Here is a 24,425-nt window from a genome sequence, read left to right on the forward strand (position 1 = left end):
AATTCTTGTGAGTCTCTCAGATGTTTTCTAAATCTCTCTGCACACACATTTTATTGATCAAGGTTTCAATATGATGCTTTTGCCTCAATCCCCTTATCTTTTGGTTGAGGGAGGTTGAAATCGAAGTTTCCCCGGGAAGAAGGTCAATCACAACCAAAAGAGACCGCATCTCCTGGATCACTGAATCAATACAGCTTCAGCCGACAGGATTGGGCTAATTTCTGTGTGCTGCATCCCTGTCCCAGACAGTTCCCTGCCTCGGTGTGCTCCTCGTCACAGATGTTCTTCTATTGTGAATTTATGCCAACGATGTTCAAAGTGACCACATTAAGGGGTAAAGCCCTGGGGAGTCAGGGGAAAAAATGAAAAAGAAAGCCACACACATGTACTATTTACTCGATAATAAAGACAAACATGTTCACATCCTGTCATCTCAGGCATGAATAACTCCAGTAATGCTCTTAGCGAGGAGGCCCTGTCGGGAAACCCTGCCAAGTTTCTCCTTCCCCTTCCTGGCTTCCATTCTCGCCTGCCTGCTCTTTTTCAGGCTCCTGTTAGGGTTTTCAATTCTTTCTGTTCTTTGTTAATTACCCCTCTTTCAGCGGGATCACGGTTGGTCTGGGAGAGGAGAGGTACAAAGCAGCAAGACAGAGGAGTCACAGGTTTTTCCAGAGACTGTGAGTGGGGAGAGGCAAGAGCACATCCGTCGGTCTCTTCTCCTTGCCTGTTTTCCTTTTGTGCCCCCACCAAGATGAGTCATGCTGCTGTGCTCTGGGCAAGCCCCACAGCCTCTGTGACCGTGTGGGATGTACAGATCGGGGCACGCACTCTTCCTTCCTTGAAAGGAGGAGTCTCATCTAACCTAGTTGAGGATCAGCTAACAATTCAGACCCAACTTACGTGAAACTTGCTAACAAAAGGTAAGGAGGCCAAGGAGGGAGTTACTGGTCAAAGGAAATCCAGTCGGTTGTCAAGAGTTACAAAATACCTGTATGGCCACTGAACTATGGTCCACATCCTTCAAGTTCAGAATGCTTTGTTGGAGAGAAGGTTCTAGGGGCTAATTTATTCTCAAAAAGTTACATTGAAGGGAGAACTGTTCCCTTGTTGTCCAGAAATACTGCATAGCTTCAGAAGGTCTTAGAGCTTAGAGGGTCATCTAGGGTGTTGGCTTTCGAAGTTTGCTGCCCATTAGAGTGACAGTGCCCTGACCAATGACATCAGAATTGCTGAGGGGTGGGGCCTAAGCATCAGCATTAAACTCCCCAGGAGTTTCCAATGTGCACTGAAGTTTGAGAACCCCTGAGCTGGACCCTCACTATTCAGAGTGTGGTTGGTGGAGCTGTAGCCCCACCAAGGAGCTTGCTGGAAATGCACATTCCCAGGACCCAGCATAGACCTACTGAATCAGAATCTGCATTTTAACAAGATCACTAAGTAACTCATATGTACATAAAAGTTTGAGATGCACTGAGTTTTTTTTTCTAAGATTTTATTTATGTATTATGAGCGACAAAGAGGCAGAGGCAGAGGGAGAAGCAGGCTCCCTATGGAGCAGGGAGCCCAATGCAGGACTCGATCCCGGGACCCTGGAATCCCAACCCGAGCGGAAGACGCTTTACCGACTGAGCCATCCAGGCACCCACGTTGTTACTTTCCTGAAGCATTGGACAGTCTGGAAACTATGGGCCCAAATTCTGTCTTGGCAACACCCAGAGGACCTGGGTGGTTGCTGCCCCCTTTCAGAGAGGATTTGACGCTCCGGTGTGCCCAAGTCCCACACCTAGTTGTGTTCATTAATTTCCATCACCTGGCTGGGCCCAGTCAGAATTTGAGTTGTTTTAAAATTTATTATAAAGTTTACTATTAGGAACATGTAGTGCATTCACAATGTTGTGCAACTGTCACCATTGTCTAGTTCCAGGACACTTCAAGACCCCACAAGGACACCTCATACTTATTAAGCAGTCAGTCTTCAGCCCCTGGCAACCAGGACTCTGCTTTTCTGTTTCTGTTAATGAGTTTGCTGATTCTGAATGTTTCATACAAAAGGAAAGCATTGTTTTCAAGGTCCATCCATGTTGCTGCACGTGTCGGTACTCTGCTCCTTTTATGGCCGAGTAATATTCCTTTGTGGGGACATATATCTCATTTCATTCATCCATTCATCATTTGATGGGTATTTGGGTAGTTTTAACCTTTTGGTTACTGTGAATAGGGCCTGCTACAAACACTCATGTGGAAGTTTTTGTTTGAACACCTGTTTTCAATTCTTTGTGGTATGTGGATTTGCTGGGGTAGGGTTTTAGAACAACCTGGAACACTGAGGTCTCACATTCTTATTCAATGTTTAAAAGTTGAGCAGCAGAATCTAGTGGTTCCACTCTATTGAGTATATATATATTATATATATAATATATATAATACTATATATTAGTATTTTAATATATACGTATATATATGCTGTAGAACATTATATAAAGCAGAATGAGTGGAATCGCTGAATCATGTGGTAATTCTGTGTTTAACTTTTTGAATAGCCAAACTGTTTCCCATAGCAGCATTTTACATTCCTACCGGTCACGTTTGAGGGCTCCAATTTCTCCAAATTCTTGCCAACACTTACTATTTTGTTATTTTTTTCCTTTAAGTCTAGTTATCTTAGTGGTGGTAAAGTGGTATCTCACTGTACTTTGGATTTGTATTTCCCTAATGAGTAGTGATGAATATCTTTTCATGTGCTTGTTGGTCATTTGTATATAGTCTTTAGAAAAATATCTATTTAATTAAGTCCTTTGCTTATTTAAAAATTGGGTTACTTGCCTTTTTGTTATTAACTTATAAAATTTCTTTACGTATTCTGGATACTCGACCCTTTTCAGATATATGATTTGCAAATATTTTCTACCCTTCTGTGAGTTATCTTTTTCACTTTCTTGGTGGTGTTCTTTTTTGTTTTTAAGATTTTATTTATTTGACAGAGAGAGAGAGCGAGTGCACAAGGAGGCAGAGTGGAAGGCAGAGGGAGGGGGAGAAGCCGGCTCCCTGGACTTTGGGATCATGACCTGAGCCGAAGGCAGATGCTTAACCGACTGAGCCATCCAGGCGCCTCTTGATGGTTCTTTGATGTACAAAAGTTTTAAATTTTGATGAAGTCCAAATTATCAAATTTTTGCTTTTATTGTTTGGGATTTTGGTGTTATATGGAATTTGAGATTTTGTCACCTGGACAAGGTCAACAAATAGGAAGAGAAAGGAATCTGAGGGGTAAGGAAACAGGGATTGCTTGAGAGATCTCTATCTCCATTCAACTAGAAGATCTGAGCATTTATCTGCTTTATATAATGTTCTCCAGAATTAAAAAATATATATTATAGATTATATTTCATATATATTAAATATAATAAATTATATCTAATACATGTGAATAATATAATCAACAAATTAAATAAATAATAAATAAATGAGAACCACTAGGTGGTTCTGCTAAAATTTTAATCATTGAAAACTAGTGTGAAACCTCGGTGTTCTGAAAACTAGTCTTTAATGATATATGTAATAATTAGAAGATAATGTGCCTTCTGGTTTCAATTGAAATTTCGTTTGTAATAAAAAAGCATATGTTTTTGGAAAAGCATGCAATATTCCTTGCAAAATGCTCCATTTACCACTTTTGGGAGGTCAGGATTTGACTCAAATCCAAACCCACTGTCTACCTGGTGGCATTTCATCCACACTGAAGGAATATTTCATGGAAAAGACAGCCAAGTTCGTGCATACCAGCTTTGGTACCCCTGATGTCATACAGCAGGTGAGAGTTAGAACCCAGGGTTTCCCATTTCAAATCTAAGGCTTTGCCCCCTAGGCCATGTTTTCATAATAAAGTCAGATGAATCATCTATGGGGCTTTTTTGACTGGCACTGCTCGTACTACTAGCTGCTATTATTTTTGGAAGCTTTCTATATGCCAGGCGTTGGGCTGGACACCTTGGCCGCTAATCTATCCAACAACCCAGGAAGCGGTCTGTCATCATCCTCGTTTGACTCCTGAAGAAATTTACCTGAGGTTACGTAAGTTGTTCAAGCAACCAATGGTAAATGTCAGAGCTAGAACTTAACCCAGATTTGACTCCAAAGCGTATATTCTGGACCACCAGGCAAAACCAAGATTTTGAGGATGACCAGGTAGGTCCTGAACACCGCCCTCAGCCCCCGCCCTTCTAGTTCCCCGCCTCGACGCATGCGCAGCCCCGCCCCCTCCTCCCGCCCCGCCCCCTCCTCCCGCCCCGCCCCAGCCGCCTCAAGTCGCGCAGGCGCTCTCCTTCTCAGCGGCCGCCGAGCGGAGTCGCCCGGGAGGCGGTGCCGGCGTCCGGACCAGGCGCTGGGCGGGCTTCGGCGCCAGTGCGCGTGCGCGGGGCCGGAGCCTCGGCTCTCCGGGGCGTCTGGAGATGGCGGCCGCCGGGGAACCTTCGCCGGAGCCGGCGGCTTCGGAACCGCCGGCGGAGCTGCCTGCCTCGGTGCGGGCGAGCATCGAGCGGAAGAGGCAGCGGGCGCTGATGCTGCGCCAGGCCCGGCTGGCGGCCCGGCCCTACCCGGCGGCGGCGGCTGCGGCTCCCGGAGGTCTGGGCCCTGGCGGCGCCTGCCCCTTCCCTCCGGCGGGCCGGGTGCCGCGCGGGGAGGCCGCTCCCAGGGCCGACTCAGAGCCCAGAGCGCCAGCGGTTAAGCGCTGGAGCCCGGGCCTCCTCCCTGCACCCAGGTGGCCCCGCTCTCCGCTGAGGTTGGGGGATGCGGCCGCCCTCACCGGTCGCGGGGTGCCAGCCGGTGTCGGGCTGTCGGGCTGTCGGGCTGTCGGTCGGCGCCTTAGCTTTCCCTTTCCGGCCCTGCTGCGCGTCCAAGGGCCCAGGGGTGGGCCTTGCGTATAAAGCGTTCAGGCTCGTGGCCCATGTCGGGGATCACCCCGCACCGCCCCCGGGTTCATCCCCGTCAACAAAAAGGCGACTGCGCGCAAATTGGGATCCTGCACCTGCTACGTGCCGGGCTCCGGGGGCAAACGGACGCGAGCGACTGGCTTCGTGAGGCTCTCTAGGGTAGCACCTGCTGTGACTCACATCTTTCGAGTTAGCTGACTTGTTAGCTTGGAGATAATCAGGGCAGGGTTTGTTTGGGAGCGGTGATTTCCTGAGGACCAGAGAAGGAAAGGGATCTGCCTGTCCGCGTTCATAGCGGCGGGTTCACGAGCTAATCAGGACGAGGATGGAGCGCATCCCGTCCCATACTGGCTTCTTGGCCTTTTCCTGCCACCAACTGCTTCTGTGCCAGGCATCTCTCACTTTTAGGAGAGAAAGGCTGTTACATCTGTCTGAATTTTATCCCCCCCGCCCCCTTTTCTTAGGGCAGCCCTTGATTGCATGTCTTTCATGTGCGTACCTTTCTGTCCTATAACTTTGCACTGTCGTCTTCCTTTGGGTACCTAAAATAGTTGGGTGGACATGCAGTTTTTCAAGACTGCCTCTATGACATGAAGTACACCTGTTCCTAAAGCTACATGCTATACTGTGTTGAGCGTACTTTAGAGCTGTGTCATCTACTACCCCTTTTCATCAGCCAGAAGAAAAGAAAAATGACAGGAGTCGGGAGCTGATAGCATGTCTCGATATTCATACTGACACTGGATCTGCCAATTCTAGCTACTTTGGAGAGTTCTGGTTTCATCCTTTCTGTTTTCTAGTTTGTTTGTTTTAATTCCTTTCTCCGGGGTCCCTGGGTGGCTCAGCGGTTTAGCACCTGCCTTCGGCCCAGGACGTGGTCCTGGAGTCCTGGGATCGAGTCCCACATCGGGCTCCCTGCATGGAGCCTGCTTCTCCCTCTGCCTGTGTTTCTGCCCCCCCCCCCCCCCGTGTGTGTGTCTCATGAATAAATAAGTAAAACCTTTTAAAAAAATTCCTTTCTCAACTTGAGATGTTCTAGAGTCAGGACAAAAGTTGTTCATTTGCGTTAATTCATACTCATGATTTCACCAAGCTTTGTAGATCTGTACTAAATGGCTGTGGACTGGATGCAAAAAAGAACATAGTATTAAACTTCTGATCATGCAAAGCAAGGCAGGCTGAATATTCTGTTAGGGCACTTATCTGAGAACTGAACTGAACTATGCTGTAACATGGTATACACCCTGTTGAGCTTCAAAGAGTTCGGTTTGGACCAGCTGGAGTAGTCGAGCCCATAACTTGAGCAAGATACTGAACAATGCTCAGTCATACCAAGACAAAGCCCCATTTCTCTCTGCTGCTCTGCCTGGATGTTTCCCCTGGTCCTTAGCACCACATTCTAAGCAACTTCTCAGTCTTTTCCATGGCCTATGTGCTAGCGCAGACATAAAATGAAAATCGTACAGTAGGCTGAAATAGAAATACTGAAGACAGAAATCTCAGCACTAAATATGATACTGAGGCTTCCAATCTGTATGTGGTATATTTCTCTATTTATATTTAGGTCTTTGATTTTATTCTAAGTGGTGGTTGCATTGTAGAGGTGTTACACCTCTTCCTAGATGTTATTTCTCAGTTCTGATTGTAGATTCTCGTAGATATTCTACATACATAATCACATTATCTGTGGATAAAGACTGTTTTTATTCCTTTCCAGCCTATATGCCCATTTTATTTTCTTACCATTGTGCACTAGTTGGGTCCTTCAGTATAATATTGAGTAGAGGTGTTAATAGTGGACATCCTTGTCTTGCTTGATATATTAACCTGTTTATGCACAAAGGAACATATGGGCTTACCTAGTTAAGCCATTGACCACTTTTACTTACTTTTCATAGGTATGGCTAATGTAAAAGCAGCCCCGAAAATCATTGACACAGGAGGAGGCTTCATTCTGGAAGAAGAAGAAGAAGAAGAACATAAAATTGGAAAAATTATCCATCAACCAGGTAGAGTGTATTTTCAGAAACTAGGTATCTAGATTGGTCATTTTGAGTAACATGCATAACTCTTTGTAAGTTGATGTTAAATAATGCTATACTTGTTGTCAGTGGGCAGGTCAGCTTTGTAAGAGGAATGCAGTTTGGCAGTTTTGCTAGTAGATTAAAAATTAAAGAGATTTGGCAGTGATTAACTTGTAGTCTGTGTACTTAGGGTTGATGCTGTTGTTTTATAATAGGCAGGGACAGCCAGTCTATTAACTAATAGTATACTCAGTTGTCTTGATAGGGTGAAATGAAAAGCCAGAACCCAAGAGATAAAATTTAGGACATTCTTTTATTAGTTTGGAGGAATATATAGATATATGTATATATCTATAGGTTTATCCTTGGGGAAGCTTAAAAAACCTATTTTAGTTTTAGCTGTGGCAACAGAAATGTATGTTCATCGAGGTAGATGAGAGTCCTGTTCTATTGCACGTTTTCAGAAGCTGAGACCGGAAGGATTAAAATATTTGTTCAATTTGGATGCCATATTTAAGAGGGATATTGACTAGTGTATAGTGTCCAGAATAGGTTGGTCAAAATGGATGTCTTCAGATTGACATGTGAGGGGGAGTTGCCAAAACTGGGTAGGTTTCACTTAGAGAACACTTTTAACTGCCTGCACGTGTAAGAAATGTTTCTCTGTGGAAGAGAGATTATACTTATGATTTGCTTTGGAGGGCAGAACCTGGAGCAGTGGGTGACAATTACAATACAGTGAGGGAGATCTCAGCCCAGTATAATGAAGGAATACTGTGTATATATTTAGCACTGTGGCACATATAGAATAGAATGTTGGCACTTATATCATGTGAGTCTCGTGGTGACTCTGTGAAATGGAAAAATATCCTAACCAAGTGAATTGCCTCTAAGTAGCAAAGCATTGAAGGAGTTCAGAGATTGAAAGACCTGATCAGGATATATTACAGAAGCCTTGGATGGGAAGGGAAGGCATTGAATTAAAGACCTTTAAAGTCCCTATGATTTTATGGATATGAAGTCTCATTGTAACCTTTGTCTGCAGATTTTGCACTCAGCTGTGGGCTATAAAGCCTATACTTTCATTTAACAGATCACACAAATATTTATTGATAACCTATTGTAATGCCTTCCTGGTTAACTAAGGTATACATGTGGCATTTGTGGAAGTTAGAAAGGTGTGTGTTGGTTTGCAAACTGGCCTGATACACAGAGGGCAAGAGGCTGAAGGATTCGGCCACTCCAGATTGGTAGGTGGCAGCTTTAATTAGCAAGGGCACTTATGAGGCTTGTCTTTGGTGGCTGCAAGATGAGTAGATTCTGAACCCACCTGCCAAATCTTAATGATGCCTAATACAGAGGCTTAACTGGGTTCAGTTGCATATTCAGGTCAGATGGCCTCAATGACACCTTACTCTCTCAAGGTTTGTCCTTGGAACAGCTCCCATTGTGGGGCTGGTGGACAGAATGAGCATTCCAAGAACAAGGTAGACGGTGAGGAGTCTTGGATTGCCCAGGTCCGCCTCATAGGTCAGCTGGCCATCATGTTCTCTTGATTATTTCCTTCAACAGTGTCCCCTTTGGGAGACAGGTTAGAAAAGGCCCTCATTCTTTGGGCTAAGCCTGAGCCAGGCTTCATGGCTTACATAGTGGTCATAGATTGCATTTTAGCCACTGTTTGCCCCCCTGGCCAGATACCTTTGCACAAGGGGGCTTGTACAACTTTATGTGGCTGACCTATGTGGGTAGAAAAAAACAAGGGGCCAGATTGATATTTTCTATCATTTTTTTTTAAAGATTTATTTTGGAGAATGCACATATGGAGGTGGGGGAGGAGCAGACTCTCCTTCCCCTGATCATGAAGTCCGACACGGGCTAAGACCCATGAGATCACGACGTGAGCAGAAACCAAGGGTCAGATGCTTAACTAGCTGAGCCACGCAGGCACCCCCCCCCCCATCAACTTTTGTTCATTTTTAAAGAGCTTCCACATAGCTGAGAGAAATAAAAATTATTCAGACCATTAAATTATATGGGTCATTTGCCTATAAAGCAAAGCCTATCAAATGCTTTTATAATCTAGAACAGAGGTTCATCAGAATCACTAGGAAGGTGATAAGGGTGAGCGGGGGTGAAGGTGATTGATATGGACTTCTAGTTGTAAAATCATGAGGATGTTGACTAGTAATATTATCATGCTGTGTATTTGAAAGCTGCTAGGAGAGTAGATCTTAAAAGTTCTCATAAGAAAGATTTTGTGAATTATGAATGGTGACAGATGTTAACTACTTATTGGGATAATTTCACAATATATATAAATATCGAATCATTATGTTAGGCATATGAAACTAATACACTGTCAGTTATACAGTGTATACATACATACAAGTATGTTATGCAGCTTGAAGGGGCTCCTGGCTGGCCAAATCTGAGACAGTTTGAGCACCAAAGTAATTAAGGACACTACTGAGTGATATGCCATTGGAAAAAATAGGATCTGTGAGTCTGTATCAATAACAAATAAGTAGGTGAATGAATGAATGGTGAGGAGGGAAGGTTCTAGCAGTAGCCTGCCAATTTCCACATGGTAAATTTAAAGGGAGTGATGGGAGTAGAAAAATCATTATTCTATACATTTAAATTTTTTCATTATAAAGATTCTAAAATTAGGAAAATGCATATTTTATGACTTGATTAATGTTATACAGTATGGAAGGGTGGGGGTGAGAGGATGGGGTAGTTGGGCAACAGGCATCAAGGAGGGCACGTGATATGATGAGCACCAGGTGTTATAAAAGACTGATGAATCACTGACCTCTACCTCTGAAACTAATACATTATATGTTAATGAATTGAAATAAAAAAAAGGCAAAAAAATTGCAAATTGTAATGGAAGAAAAAAATACTATGCAGTAGTCTCCTAATTGGTATTTCAGACCATGGTTTTTCTCCACTCTAACACGTTCCAGTAATGGAGTTTTTGAAGCTCTAACTTTGACTGTATTTTTAATTTTCCTTTGGTCTGTAGCTACACCTTGCTAATATTTTATAAGGAAGAGAGATATTTTTGTTAGAGTTTGGAGATGAGTAGAATGAACGGGGGAGTGGTGGTGGTAGACTCTTAACTGACCTTGTTGTGTTGGAAGTAGGTAAGGGAAGACAGTGATAGGAATGTGTTGAACTAGTTGTGAACAATTGATGACTCTCCTTGCCACTGGGAGTTGTGGCAGTTCTCAGAGCTGGGGCTTGGCAGTAACAATCATCCTAAAGATTTACTAGTAAAACTTTCAGACTAATAGAATAAAGATCCTTAGCTAGGTATTTGAAGTCCTCAAAAAACAAAATTGAGCTTTACTTAGTTTGTATCCTGGGAGTTGAGGATATATAGCTAAATATAATGTCCACCCTCAAGTTTACAGTCTCATTGTTGAGATCAGTGTATTGCTGTTTATGGTGGTGGTAGGGTGAAATGGAGGGGAGAAAATTTCCCATTTGTAAGTGAATTCTGTGTTGTCTCTCCTAGTGTTGACTTGCTCTTTCCATGTTCTATATTAGTGCCCATCTTCTCTGTCTGTAGGCAGCCGCCTCCCCTCCCTTCTACTCTGGGACTCACCTCCTTTGTACTCTCAACAGTATGGTGGTAGGCAAATAATGGTCTCCAAAGATGTCCATATTCTAATTGCCATGGAACCCGTGGTATATTACCTCAACTTAGCAAAAGCGATTTTGCAGATATGATTAAGGTTAAAGACTTTGAGATGTGAGAGAGATTGTTCTCTACTATCCAGGTGGGCCCAGTGTACTTAAAGGTACTTAAAAGTAAAAGGCAGGAGAGAGTCCTAGGGGAGGTGTGATTATGCAAGAAGCCAGAGTGATGTGAGAAGCTGTTACTGCTGGCTTGGAAGATGGAGGAAGGGAGTCATGAGTCAAGGAAGGCAAGCAGCCTCTAGAAGCTGAAAATGGTAATAGATTGTCCCCTAAAACTTCCAGAAGGGAATGCAGCCCATTAAGACTCATGTCAGACTTACAAACTACAACTCTCTAAGCTAATAAATTTCTGTTATTTTAGCCAGAAGATTTATGATGATTTGTTACAGCAGCAATACAAAATACATGATTTTGTCCTTTATGTAAATATATTTGTGTCAGTTATAAAGTATATGCTGATAAACTGAAGATAGGAGAAAATATATTCTAAATCACAGAAAAGGAAACTTAAAGAATTAACCTTTATTTCTTTAGGACCTGTTATGGAATTTGATTATGCCATATGTGAAGAATGTGGTAAAGAATTTATGGATTCTTACCTTATGAGTCACTTTGATCTGGCAACTTGTGATAACTGCAGGTACTTATTTCAGACAACGTTCTCAATTGCTAAAGTTTAATGTTTGCATTTAAGGTTTAGGGCAAGACAATAATTAGATCCATTTGGATTTAATTCTTAGCAATTACAATTTTTGTTTTGGGTGTTTACTAAAATTTTCATGGTATCCATTTTGCCAAAGAAACATAGGAAGCTTGTGCTTATCACAGTGATGATATGCCACATAAATAGGAAGGATGGCCCTGGTTCAGCTATAGATCTGTCTTCCTTCTTGCTGTGGGCCTGGTGGATCTTTACCATCTCTTGGTAGCAGGTTCCTAACCATCCTCTTCCTCCGGCTGCTCAGGAACCCCTGTGTATTGACATGCTGGTTACTGGACTAGGGTCTTTCTGTTAACGTTTTTTATGCTGCTAACTTGACCATGAATTGAAGGAAAACTATTTTAAAATAATGTTTTGTCATGCCCCTAGGTTGTTAGACTGTTTGAAAACCTAGTTTATTTAAAATAACTAACAGTACTGGACTTGATTTGTTTTCAGAGATGCTGATGATAAACACAAGCTCATAACTAAAACAGAAGCCAAACAAGAATATCTTCTGAAAGACTGTGATTTAGAGAAAAGAGAACCACCGCTGAAATTTATTGTTAAGAAGAATCCTCATCATTCACAATGGGGTGATATGAAACTCTACCTAAAATTACAGGTTTCTGATCTGTTATAATCAGTCATTTTAAGCCCTCGGTCAGGTGAAGTTTTAATTAGCTTAGTTTTGCTTCCTGTGTTGTTTTGCAAATGAGTCATATGTAATGACTATGTAATGACATTTAGTAACATCTGGTTTCACATTTTGGTGTGGTACTTTGGAGCAAATAAATTACTATTAGGTAATGTTACTAGTACAACTTGGGAACTAAGTTGGACCCCATTTCCCTACCCACCCACACCCTCCAATGAAAATCCTAGAAAGTTTCAGGAGCTTCACAAATGCCTCAATCTAACTTCACTTGGGAAATACTCCTGGAACCGTGTCAAGTGTCCATGTAACTCCTCTGTGTCTCAGAGTGGCTCTTCTCACCTCTTTGTGTTGTGGTGATATGCAGAGTTGGTTACCCACTTAGTGTGAGTCCCTTGAGTCACAGTCTCCTGCACTATCCCAGAATAGTACAGACGTTATATTTCTGTGCCATTATATAAAAATATATGGATAGACATTGCTTTAGAGCAGGTTAATTGGAAAATACTAGAAAATCCCAGTAGCTTCAAATAAAATTAAGAAAGTACAGTGTAAAACCAATCATTTATTGAATTTTATTAAACCTTAGACCCTGTCAATTAGAATATTCACCATTATTTTATGTATCAAAATGAAGAAATGCCAACCCAATGCTTATTTGTCACTTGGAGCTTTTATACTTACTGAAATAGTGCCATTAGAGTTATTAGAGGGTTTTTTTTCTATATATCCTGCTTGTGCATACATAAATAGGAAAGGCAGGTACACCAGATTTATTAAGGTAGTCCTATACTTCTTTGCATTCAGAGTCCAATTCTGACATACTTTTGATTCAGCTGTTACAGCACTAGTAAGCAGTTTGCTGCTGTGGTGGCATCCTTAGGGTGTTAAAGTTTGGAAATGTGATGTTTTAGAATTTAGGAAATGCCAGTATATCACTTGATTATATTAGGAAGAAATTTGAGTTTGGCTCTCTTGTTGAGAGGTCCTGAGCATAATTCTTTGTACCTGTGTTAATCTAAATGTAAACAAGTATAAAGAGTCCAGGGATTGTAATGCAAAGTTTTAAAACTAGAATAAATACTTTAGGTCATTCAGGTACCAGAGTTATTTTTTTTAAAAAAGATGATACCCGAAAGACCAGAAATTAGTAAGAGACCAGGGAGGAGTGGAGCAGTCTGGACTGGTTCTCTGCAGCGAGAGGTTTTTGGAAATGATCTCATGTGGAGATGGGCTGTGGCTAATTGGTCTGCAAATTTTTAGGTGAGTGTGACAAAATTCATCAGACCCACTGACTGCTGGTACTTCTGTGGATTCATGTGGAAACAATGTAGCAGAGAAGCAGTTAGAGGAAGACTCTTGTACTTAGAGTCTGAGCAAATGTTTACTAAAGGTCCTGTAGGCCTAGATAGAGGTGTTACTAAAGCTGTTTCTTAGCACTCTTTAAAAAAATCTCTTAAAAATTTCAAATACTTATAAAATTGCCTTTGAGTGAGATCACGTTTTGGTGTCCATGGATTTAATCATTATGACTTTATAATACTTAACGACTGAATCACGGCTTATTAAATCTGGATTCTGTGTTGTAGATTGTGAAGAGATCTCTTGAAGTGTGGGGTAGTCAGGAAGCATTAGAAGAAGCAAAGGAAGCTCGACAGGAAAACCGAGAGAAAATGAAACAGAAGAAATTTGATAAGAAAGTAAAAGGTAAGTGGAGGGGCACCTGGCTGGCCTGGTTGGCAGAGTGTGAGACTCTTGATCTTGGGGTTGGGAGTTTGAGTCCCACATTGGGTGTAGAGATTACTTAAACATCTTTAAAAAAGTAAAAGTGGCTACATTGATCTCATGAAGGATTGTATTTTACTGACTTGCAGACAGACTTTAGCTAAACAAGTTGTTCTTGTTTAAAGATCTATCACCAGTAGATTGGAATGTTTTTCAATAGACTGAAGAAAGAAAAGACAAAGTTTGCTCTCAGTAGGTTGGTGTTTAAGGCTCTCAGTACTGTAGTTCTAAAAAGTGTGTAAGTCCTCCTCTCAAAGTGAATTATGTGTTTATATAGGAACAATGATCAGACAGATATCCTTGGTCAAGGATTTGGTATCAGTTCATGGCATCATATGACTAACAAGGTTATGAAAAGGACATCCACCAGCAAACCTCTCTAATTGCTTAAAATGCAAAAATTGTGCCTGTTAGTCCTCTAATTTAGTGGCTAGAGGGAGTCTTCTCACATCAGCGAGTCTAATCATTTTTCTTCTATATGTGAATAAAAGATCTAGAAGGGTAGAGTGACTTGTTACATAGATATTAGCGAGGTGGGACTGAAAGCAAGCTTTCGTAACTGAACATCTCCATTGGTACATTCATTCCTCTGTCCATACATTTGTCTATCCATTCCTTTCTCCATCTGTCTCTCTTTATGTCCATCCATTTGCATAGTATGCATATGTGCAACTAGTCATTCATCTGTCCATCAGTGCGTCCAGTAATTACTGTCCGCTGTGTTCTAGACACTGTGCTAACATAAGTGCTGGAGTCAGGCTTAGTCAGAAGACAAAGGCAAATAAACCTAAAATCCTGTTGGAGTGTGATCAGTACCGTGATAGTGGTGAGCATAGGGTGCGCCTGGAGCAGTAAGAGCCCTCTGTGCTAGATCATAGAATCCCTGGAAAGAGTCTTACATTAGTGTTCTTCATATGGTAATTGTAGAGTCCCAGTGTGGTGTAGGGTGTATATGGATAGCATGTATCTTATGTATGTACAGGCTTATGCATATCCATTTAAAATGAGTGTTTTAGCCAGAATAAATAATTTTGCATAGGTGTTTAGGATTTAGAAGAGATTTTGGAAGATAGCTCAGATGTGTTAAAACAACAAAAATTGAGTGTCAGCCTGCCTTGTTTCTTCTTGTGAGGGTATTTTTTCCCTCTTCTCATTATAAGATTAATTCATGTACAGTGCAGAAAAGTTGGGAAAGTCCAAACTTGTAGTAGTCTCCTGCCCAGAGACCATCAGTAGTGATGTCTTAGTGTCAGTTTGTCTAGTTCTTTCCTATGCATGACTCTAAAAATATTTCATATAAAAATGGAAGCACTGTTGGACATTTATAAAGTTTATCAAAACCTCATGATAAACATCCTTACACACAACACATCTTTATAGAAGTTAGAGTTATCTAAGACCTCAGCTCCTGAGTTGGGGGGTAAGCACACTTCTGTGGCTTTGTTAGATTTCTTTTAGCAAACTGTGCCATGTAAAAGCCTTTCATTGAAGAATCTTCCCTAGATGAGCCACTGCTGTACCGTCACTGAGAACACCTGCAAGGACCAACTGAGAGGCTTTGGAAAGACTTCTTTTCAGTTTGGTCCTATCCTTTCATCTTTTATTACATTATGTTCCACCTCATGTTTTAGCTCAGCCCTCCCTTCTTCCAGCATCAAGGAGAGCCTCGAAGGATAAAGTAACAGAAGCTTCTTACTGGGCATGAGAGGGGAGGGCAGAGTGACAGACTAATTACAGACCAGGCTGGGGTTTTTGGTAACTCCAACTACCTGCATTGCCTCCACTCTTCCCTCTCTGCTGCCTCTAAAAGTCACTTTTCTGATGGTATTTTGGTGCAAACGGTAGTAAGTGGATAAAGAATTGGAGACTTAGACCTACAAAATGATGAAATACTTTAAAATGGGGGGACTATATGTAATTTGTATTTAGATACTATTTCTGTTTGGTCAAGATATCATGTAAATGTGGCCAAGTTCTTATAATTCGACTAATAGTAAAAGATTATAGCATCTGTTTTATACTTTTTCTATAAAACTTAAGATAATCCTATAGATCAAATTAGTATAAATAGAACAGTTCTTTTAAGATTTATGTAATTTTTATAGGTATTAGCTTAAGGAAATGTTAACTCAAATATAACTGGCTGTTTTCCTCATGGTATTACATTGCTGCTATTGATCACCAGATAAAACTATGGATTTCCCTCTTCCTTAAAGAGTTCAAATTTGCCCTGAATTTTTTTCTGGACCCTTGACACTGGTTTCTTTGAGTTCCTTTCTTGTTGGAATGAAGCATGTCTTTTTGAGGAAGTTTCTCTGAGTGGTGTTTTTCTTTTTCCTTTGCATATGAGAACCTGAGAGCTCTCTCAGTTGTAAAAACAATACTCCCCTGTCTTCTGGTGTTTCGTGTGCAGAGGTCAACACGGTACCCTCTTTAATTATGGCTTCTTTTTGTTGGTTTACTTTAGAGGTTGGTGAACATGTTCCAGTTCTCCTGACTAGGCCACAAAGGGCTGAGAGTGGAGTAGACACTGTAGAGATTAGAAACAAGGAGCTTACCGTGCAGTTTGCTCAGAACAGAGAGGAATAAAAGCAAGTCTAAAAGTTTTTTAGTTGAAAAGAAACTGGAACCTGGTTCCTCTTGTTCTTCTGATTTTGATCCACAAAGAAGCTGACACAAAGCTTACTTCCTTATGGAAAGGTAAGAGATTACATTTACCTGCTTTTAGAATGTGATCTGCTTGAGAAAGAATTGGTTTTACTACAGAAGAAATTTAAGTATAAGTAGTATTAAAGTATTTATATATAAAAAATAAAGTATAAATATAGACAAAGGTTAAAGACAAGAATTGCCAGCAAATTCATATTGTTATAGATCTCTTAGATCTAAGAAGGCAGAAGTAGAAATGATGGCTGCTCAGTTTAACTGAATTTCAAAAAAATGCAGTGTGCGCTGGCTCTGCTATTGGAAGAGAACTTTCATTTGGTACAAATACACATAACGTTTGGGCTTGCATGCCTCGCCACAGATAAGGTGGAGATAAGACTTTTCTTTAAAGTTACACTCCGTTTTCTTTTATTTAGTACTGGCAGAGGTAAGCCTTCTAAAAATGAAAAATTATTTCTATTTGTTACTATTCACTTTTCCCCCCAAAAGAGAAGGGTAGGAAAAGCCCTCGTTGGGGCTCTAAATGTGTGGACAGTTTATATGTGGGGCCTGTGGTTATATTTATGACTGTTTTCAGGCTTCTCTTAGTAGAGTTTGAAGGACACAGTTCCATGCTCCTCTGCTTCAGTTTATGGAGAACAAGATAAGATCAAAGCATCATGTTTTTTGAAATCTCCCTGTGATTTTTTTTTTCCCCTCTATTTTTTTTTTTTCCCTCTAGTTAACAAGAGGCACCCTAGGTCACAACTTCCTGCCCTTCCATTGAATATTTAGAAACGTTTGGTCTCCCTCAGCTCCTTGTCCTGTCAGTTTACCTCATAAACAGCTTTGGGGTTCTTTGAATACAAGCTGATGCTTTTACAAAATTAAGATACTAAGGCAAATAAAATACAAGTTTTAGAGTGGCATAAATACATTTTTCATTGAAACAAGGATTTAGGGGAAAAATTCTTCAGGTAAAAATATCTATCTGAAGATATCCATAGCAAGACTGGTTAGCAGGAACATTTTTATAAATTTCCCCAGAGGTAGTCCACAGCGTTCTGTGCTGTGAAATTCTAGACCAGCAGGACTAGGAGGTTGTAACAGAACCTGTTTTGTTCTCTAGCTCCACTAGGCTTCAGTGCTGCTTGGCTCGGGAAGGGGGGCTTTCCCTCCCCTCCCTACCCCACCCCACCCCAGGGCTCCTGAGCTCTCAGGGCTAGTGAGTCTTTCCCATGTCTAGGCTCTGACCTTTCTGCCTCCCTCTTCTCACTCAGCAGTAGGGCGTGACCTCTACTTTCCAAAGTTTTAAGTGGCTTAAATGAAGTAATTTAAAACGCTCATCTTTATTTAAAAACTTGACGTCACCAAATGGTGACATTTTGCCACATCTGTTTACAACACACACACTCGGTTGACCATTTAAAAGTTGCTTGAGAACATTGTGATTAAATGTAATATTAGGGCAGCCCTGGTGGCACAGCGATTTGGCGCCGCCTGCAGCCTGGGGTGTGATCCTGGAGACCCGGGATCGAGTCCCACATCGGGCTCCCTGCATGGAGCCTGCTTCTCCCTCTGCCTGTGTCTCTACCTCTCTCTCTCTGTGTCTATGAATAAACTCTTAAAAAATAAAAAAAATAAATGTAATATTAACACAATGCTGTTGTCTGATGTGTCCTAGACATCCAGTCGTTCTGATGTCCCTCACGGCTTTTTAGTTGTTGGATCCAAGGGCCATTCAAAGGTGATACTGTCTGTACTCTTTCAGGCCTTCAGCGGTTTTCTTTTAGGACTACTTTTTTAGAGACCACCACCTGTTTTGCAGAACATCCTTATTTAGGTTTATTAGCAGCTTATTTCCTCACAATTAGATTCTGGGCATTTTTGGTAGGAGTCCTTCCCAGGTGATGTGGCTGTGTCACGTCAGGAGGCACATGCTCTCAGCTAAGAGTCCTACTGTGTCGTCTGATGGCTCGGTTGAGGTGGTGTCTGCTAGGTTTGCCCATTGTCCAGGTGCCCTCTCTTCTTTGTAATTAGTAGGAAATCTGTGGGGTCCTCTTAGGTACTGTGTGAGTGAGCATCTCCTTTCTTAAGTCTCGCTCATAGGTTTTAGCACACGGGCGTGATTCTTGCCCGAGTCTGTTGTTACTAGGCTGGATAGAAATGGTGATTTTCTATTTCTGTTATTCTTTCTATAATTGTTTGACTTCCTTTAGGAAGAGCTTTTCAAGTATCAGTTGGATTCATGGATTCTTATTCTCAAATTGGTATTATAGTCCAATCCTGTTCATCATTCTGGAACTTAGACGGTCTCCCATTTGGCCCCTTCCAGCTAACTCCTGACTTTCTAAGTTTTTATTTGGAGATAAGTTCAAAAAGTTCCATAAGATTGCAAAGATAAGTATAATATAAAGGACACCGCTGTATCTTTTCCCCAGACTGATCTATTGTTAGCACGATGCCTGTTGTGTCATTGTACTCTGCATGTGACACTTGCCAGAGCTGTTGAAGAGGTGGTTGTGCGTCAATCCCTCCCGCACTCCTAGTGCTGCAGTGCGTGCTTCCTGGCAACAGCGTCCCTCGCAGGACCAGAGTGTTGTAGTGAGATCTTTATCTCCTGTCATCCAGAGTCTAGTTCTGTTACTTCGCCGAGTAACATCCTGTGCAGTTTTTCATTATAGCTCAGGATCCAATCTAGGATCAGGCATTGCTTGGCTCCAGGTACACTCTTTCTAAATTTATTTATTCTGGAATATTTCCAGAACCCCTGTCTCTTTTAACATTGACATTTTTTAAGAAATCTCTTCCTTTCCCCGTCTTGCCTGTTTAGAAATGTTTTTAATTGGGGCTTTTCTGATGCTTCACAATGGTTAGAGTCACATGCATTTCAGGAAGGAAGCTGTACATCAGTGACTTATTTCTTAGGGTATCCTATCTGGACACATATGTCCATCAGCCTTCAATAATGACGTTACTTATTTTTTATTATATAAGCAAAAAAAAAAAAAAAGGTTATGGGCCAAATATCTTGCTTCTCCTCAACACCTCCCCTGAGATTTAGCATCTATTCACGGATGGTTCTTGTTTGAACCAGTCTTTAGTATGCTCTTTGCAAAAATCGTTTTTGAACTTCAGTGCTCTCTCCACATTTAGCCAGTTAGAAGTCTGCACTCTACAACATCCTCTCTGCCATGTATTTATTATTGGTGTGGATGCATGAATTCCTGCTCTTCTCCATGGCTTTTGGTTCATTTCTGTCCTATTTTGATGTTCAGACTGTCTTGAGATTTGGGCCAAAAGGAATCTTCTGTAAGCTAGCTCCTCTGTCCTTTTGCCATGTCTTCATTGTTGAGGACTTCTACTTTATAGCACAAAACATGTGCGTATCTGTTTTTTTTTTTTTTAATATCTGCCCCATGTGTTGTAAATTAACACCTTGAGTTCACACTCATATACCCAGTTCTAAATTCAGAATTTTAGGGCTCATTCTCTTTTTCTTTCCTTGCTTGTAACTCCCTTCTCTGACATTGAGAAGAAACCTGATTCGTATTATCCTTAATGTAGTCATTTGATTGACACCCCAGTATGTAATTCCCATCACTGTTGCTAGTGGCCTCCACAGTAGGGAGAGCCTCCTTACTTTTCTTGGGCTCACTCATCCCTATCGCAGATGCCTGCTTTACCTGCTCCACTTAATGGCTTTAGGACTAGTGTTCAAGGGAAAGAAGGCAAGAAAATGGTAAACATACCAGTATTTTAGTACTTCCTCATTTCCTAGCATAAGTTTTTCCAGGAGTGTCTAGTAAATACTAAAGATAATGGTTTTATTTCTTACCATTATTCTTGATGGGAAGAAAAAGCCATAAAGTCAGTAAAAACCTCATGTTCAATTATGACCAATTATGGATAGCAAACTAGATTTTGTTGTCTGTATTCTAGTGTTAAGCAAATAGTTTTCTTCTCCCTCTTCCTGAGTTCACATAACACTCAAGTTAGGTGGAGGTTAGCTTAGCAGGGACTGGGATGCAGTCAGATTTTGAGAGCATTTTCTCAGTAAAGGAAATGTGTCTAGGATACCTTGTATCAGGGAGGTATTTGGAACTCAAACAGGAGACCTCTCCCTGACATTGTCTGAAACCACGAGGCATCTGTGCTGGTCAGCACATTTCATTTTTTCTTTAGAAAATAAGGTGAAAAGGGCAGCCCCGGTGGTGCAGCGGTTTAGCACCGCCTGCAGCCCAAGGTGTGATCCTGGAGACCTGGAATCCAGTCCCACATCAGGCTCCTTGCATGGAGCCTTCTTCTCCCTCTGCCTGTGTCTCTGCCTCTTTCTCTCTCTCTGTTTCTCATGAATAAATAAATAAATAAATCTTTAAAAAAATAATTATTTTAAAAAAATAAGGTGAAAGTAAAAAGGCATTCCAGGTATGTCTAGAAAAAATTAACTTCTTCAGAATGTGACAGATGTGGGAATAAAGATGATTATTAGGAAAACACAATGTTTCCTCTAGTTTGGAAACTGTCTAGAGGTATGTTATGTTGAAGCTTGAAAACAGTGGTCTCATGAAGTGCTTCTCATGGAGGTGAGCGGGGGAAAAAGCAGCCCAGCTTTAGTGGTTGGTCACAGGAACCTGAGCTAGACAGGCCTTTGGGTTTGACCTTAGGCACAACGTTTGTCACTTCTTTGGGCCTTGGTTTTCTCATGTTAAAACTGAGTGATAGTTGTACTTCTCTCAAAGGGCTATGAGGATTAAATGTGCTTATAAAGTGCTTAGAACAGTGCCTAATAGGTAGTGCTACCTCTGCTTATCCTTATGATACAATAAAGTCTGAAATACAAAGATTCAAGTATTTTGATACTAATCATGAGGAGGATTAAAGAAAATATGTGATCACTTGGCGTACAGTGATTTTTGAGATGGAACACTCTTCCTTAGGTAGTGCTGCCAGCACTTGATAGATCAGAATAAGAAAAATGTAAACAATTAGTGTTGCTTTTTATTCATTAAACTGGAAACTGAGGAGTTATTAGCTTGTTAATTTCCAGTTAACACTAAGCATTTGGTTTCTTCAGGCAATATAGTGTGAACTTTTAAAATGTGATTGGCTCAGTTGCTTTTCAAAGCATCCAACATTTTATTTTTTATTTGGTTTTTAAAAAGATTTACTCACTTGACAGAGGGGCATGAGAGAGCACAAGCAGGGGGGAGTGGCAGAGGAGAGGGAGAAACAGGCTCCCTGCTGAGCTTAATGAGCCAAAGGCAGACCCTTAGGCAGCCGAGCCACCCAGGCACCCCTCAACCGTTTTTTGACATTTTAACAGGACACAGTGGAGAAAGTTCTAAACTGTGGAATAAATGACCTGAGGTCACATGCTATTTTTGTTCCATTTCCCTACCTGTGAAATAAGTAAAATAAAAGCTATGGTTCTTTTCCAGCTGTTTTTGATTCTTAGGTTGTACTTTGCAATAATTGGCAATCCCTCTCCTAAAATACTGCTCTCATAAGGAACTCAATGGACTTCAAGTCAGGCACACAGTTTTTCTAAGATGAAACACCAGCACAGCAGCAGAGTTCTTGGCTTTCTAGTTATCTTGCTTATAGAAGCAGCCCCTCACACGCAACTGTGAAATGCTCCTTTCCTGCTATGGCATCATTTTTCTTAGCTGCTTGAACAAATGCCATTTTTCTAAATCCTCTTTTACTAATCTTCTGAATTTGTTTTACTCTCCCTCTAACCCACTTACCCATTTCCGTAGCTCCCATTTCACGTGGCTCCAACAATGAGTAACTTCACAGGCCAAGTTGGCCAATGTTATAGAATCAATTTTTGTTATAAAATTAATGTAAACCCTATTAGGTTTATTTTTTTAAAAAAGATTTTATTCATGAGACACAGGCAGAGGGAGAAGCGTAAGTGGGACTTATATATAATTATTATTATATTATTATGTGGGGAGCCTGAAGTGGGAATCGATCCCGATCTCGGGATCACACCCTGAGCTGAAGGTAGAGGCTCAACCACTGAGCCACTCAGGCGTCCCTCATAGAAGACACACACACACACACTTCATAGATTTTGGGTTTCAGCTGAATAGCATCACTGAAAAACTGGCTTTTGTTTATTTTCTTAGAATTACGGCGAGCAGTAAGAAGCAGCGTGTGGAAAAGGGAAACAGTTGCTCATCAGCATGAATATGGACCAGAAGAAAACCTAGAGGATGACATGTATCGGAAGACATGTACTGTGTGTGGCCATGAGTTGACATATGAGAAGATGTGACTGACTAGTTTTCAAGTGTTCACAGATGAATGGACCACTCGTGTAAATAATGCTTCAGGAAGAAATTTGTATGTTATGGCTTAAGAGCAATTTTCAGTTACAGTCCAGCAGGTCTGGTTGTGGGCAAAATACTGGGTCTACCATAGGGATGGGAGCTGGGGGGTGGAGTAGGTTCAAAAGTTAGAACTAAAATTGAGAACTAAGAAGCCAAACCTAACCCTAGACTGGAATTAGGAGGAAGAGCTTTTATGAAGTGCAGAAGCAGCTGAAACATATTCTTCTCCTAGGAAACAACGCGGATGGTGGTAGATACTGGGCCCCAGAGGCTAACGGGTCTTCTAGACTCTGTCTCCACATGAGGGGGTGGGGAGCCGTTGTTGGACATGTCCTGACCAACAGCAGCAATTGAGTTGTGCAGTCTGATCATGTTTTCTGTATCCTTACAGTTTACTACCACAGGCCCTAATGTCTGTGTCTATATGGCCCTTTTCAAATCCGGATTAAAATGGAACAACAGCCATATTGTCTCCTATTGATCAAAAAAGGTACTAAGTTTATCCTAACTTAACATTTACAGAGCACTTACTGTGGGCCGGGCAGGTGTGATGATAAGTGGCTTACAGGTATCCTCCTTTAATCCTGGGAGGGAAGATAACCTCTGTGTTTACTAAGCATTTCTAAAGGAAGTGATAACCTACAGACAGACATTGCCCCAAACATCTGGAACAGGCTTAGTCAGTTTTGACCGTTTTGTCAAAAGGATTACAAGGTAGTTGGAACTAGTAAGAGGATTTGTGCTTGATTACAAGGTCTGTGGCATTATTGTTATTATTACAAAACTTGTTCAAGTTAAACTGGGTATTTTCAAGTTGTTCTTTACCACTTTTTTAGTCCTGTTGCTACAAGCAGAAGAAATAGGTTCATTTTCCTTTCCAGATCAATTCTGGAGATTATGCTTGAAGGCAGGTAAGTCCAAACAAGTCCAACTCAAATAGGCTTGAGACTGTAATTACTAATTGTTCTGAGAATCCAGTATAGAAATATTTACTATATTAGCCAGGTTTTTTTTTTTTAAATTATTGATTCTGTAAAAATTGATTCAGAATGGGCAGCAACACCATCCTGGGACCACAAGAAAGCTTCCAGCTTGATGACAACAGAGTAAGGAGGGTCTAGGTAGCTGACAACAGTATTAACTGTGTGGGAGATAAAGAGCCGTTGAGCCACAGGACCTACCTAGGTGCTTCACATTCCACTTTTTAGCTGTGGGCCTTTCTATCTGCTGGCTGGGCATAGTCACTCAGAGGGATGGTTTCTAAGGATTAAATATGGTGAGTCTGTGGCACGTGGCACACAATAGCAGCTTGTTAATGAGCACATATTCTCATCAGGACAGTATAGTTCTAGATTTGTCTAGTTTCAGGTACACTTCTATTCACTCTTTGATCAATTTAAGATAATCTCCTATCCAGAGAACACCAACAGCTCAACGTGCTCAACCCAGGTTGGCACGTTCCTCATTTCTCATTTTCAGGTATATTTACAGATTAGTAAATTTTACAACAAAACAAACTACTAGTTTCCAGGAAGAGCAAGCAAACTTACTTTCATATGAACTACTGTCTGAATTGTTCCTGGAAGGGAGATTTACAATCAAGGAAAAACAAAGCATATGTTCACTTTGACAAAAGAC

At 41.3% G+C, this 24,425-nt stretch overlaps 1 protein-coding gene across 1 annotated transcript; it reads left to right on the forward strand.

The window, feature by feature from the left end:
• Positions 1 to 4,388: 4,388 nt before the first annotated feature.
• On the forward strand, positions 4,389 to 23,252 carry XPA (XPA, DNA damage recognition and repair factor). Its single transcript, XM_055302201.1, has 6 exons — positions 4,389 to 4,620; positions 6,827 to 6,937; positions 11,195 to 11,300; positions 11,820 to 11,985; positions 13,605 to 13,722; positions 22,584 to 23,252. Exons 1-6 carry the CDS (start codon positions 4,449 to 4,451, stop codon positions 22,730 to 22,732), a joined length of 822 nt encoding a protein of 273 aa, XP_055158176.1. The 5' UTR covers positions 4,389 to 4,448; the 3' UTR covers positions 22,733 to 23,252.
• The last annotated feature ends 1,173 nt before the right edge of the window (positions 23,253 to 24,425 follow it).

The sequence above is a fragment of the Nyctereutes procyonoides genome, unplaced genomic scaffold (assembly GCF_905146905.1).
Source record: "Nyctereutes procyonoides isolate TBG_1078 unplaced genomic scaffold, NYPRO_anot_genome, whole genome shotgun sequence".
In the NCBI taxonomy this organism is placed as follows: domain Eukaryota; kingdom Metazoa; phylum Chordata; class Mammalia; order Carnivora; family Canidae; genus Nyctereutes; species Nyctereutes procyonoides.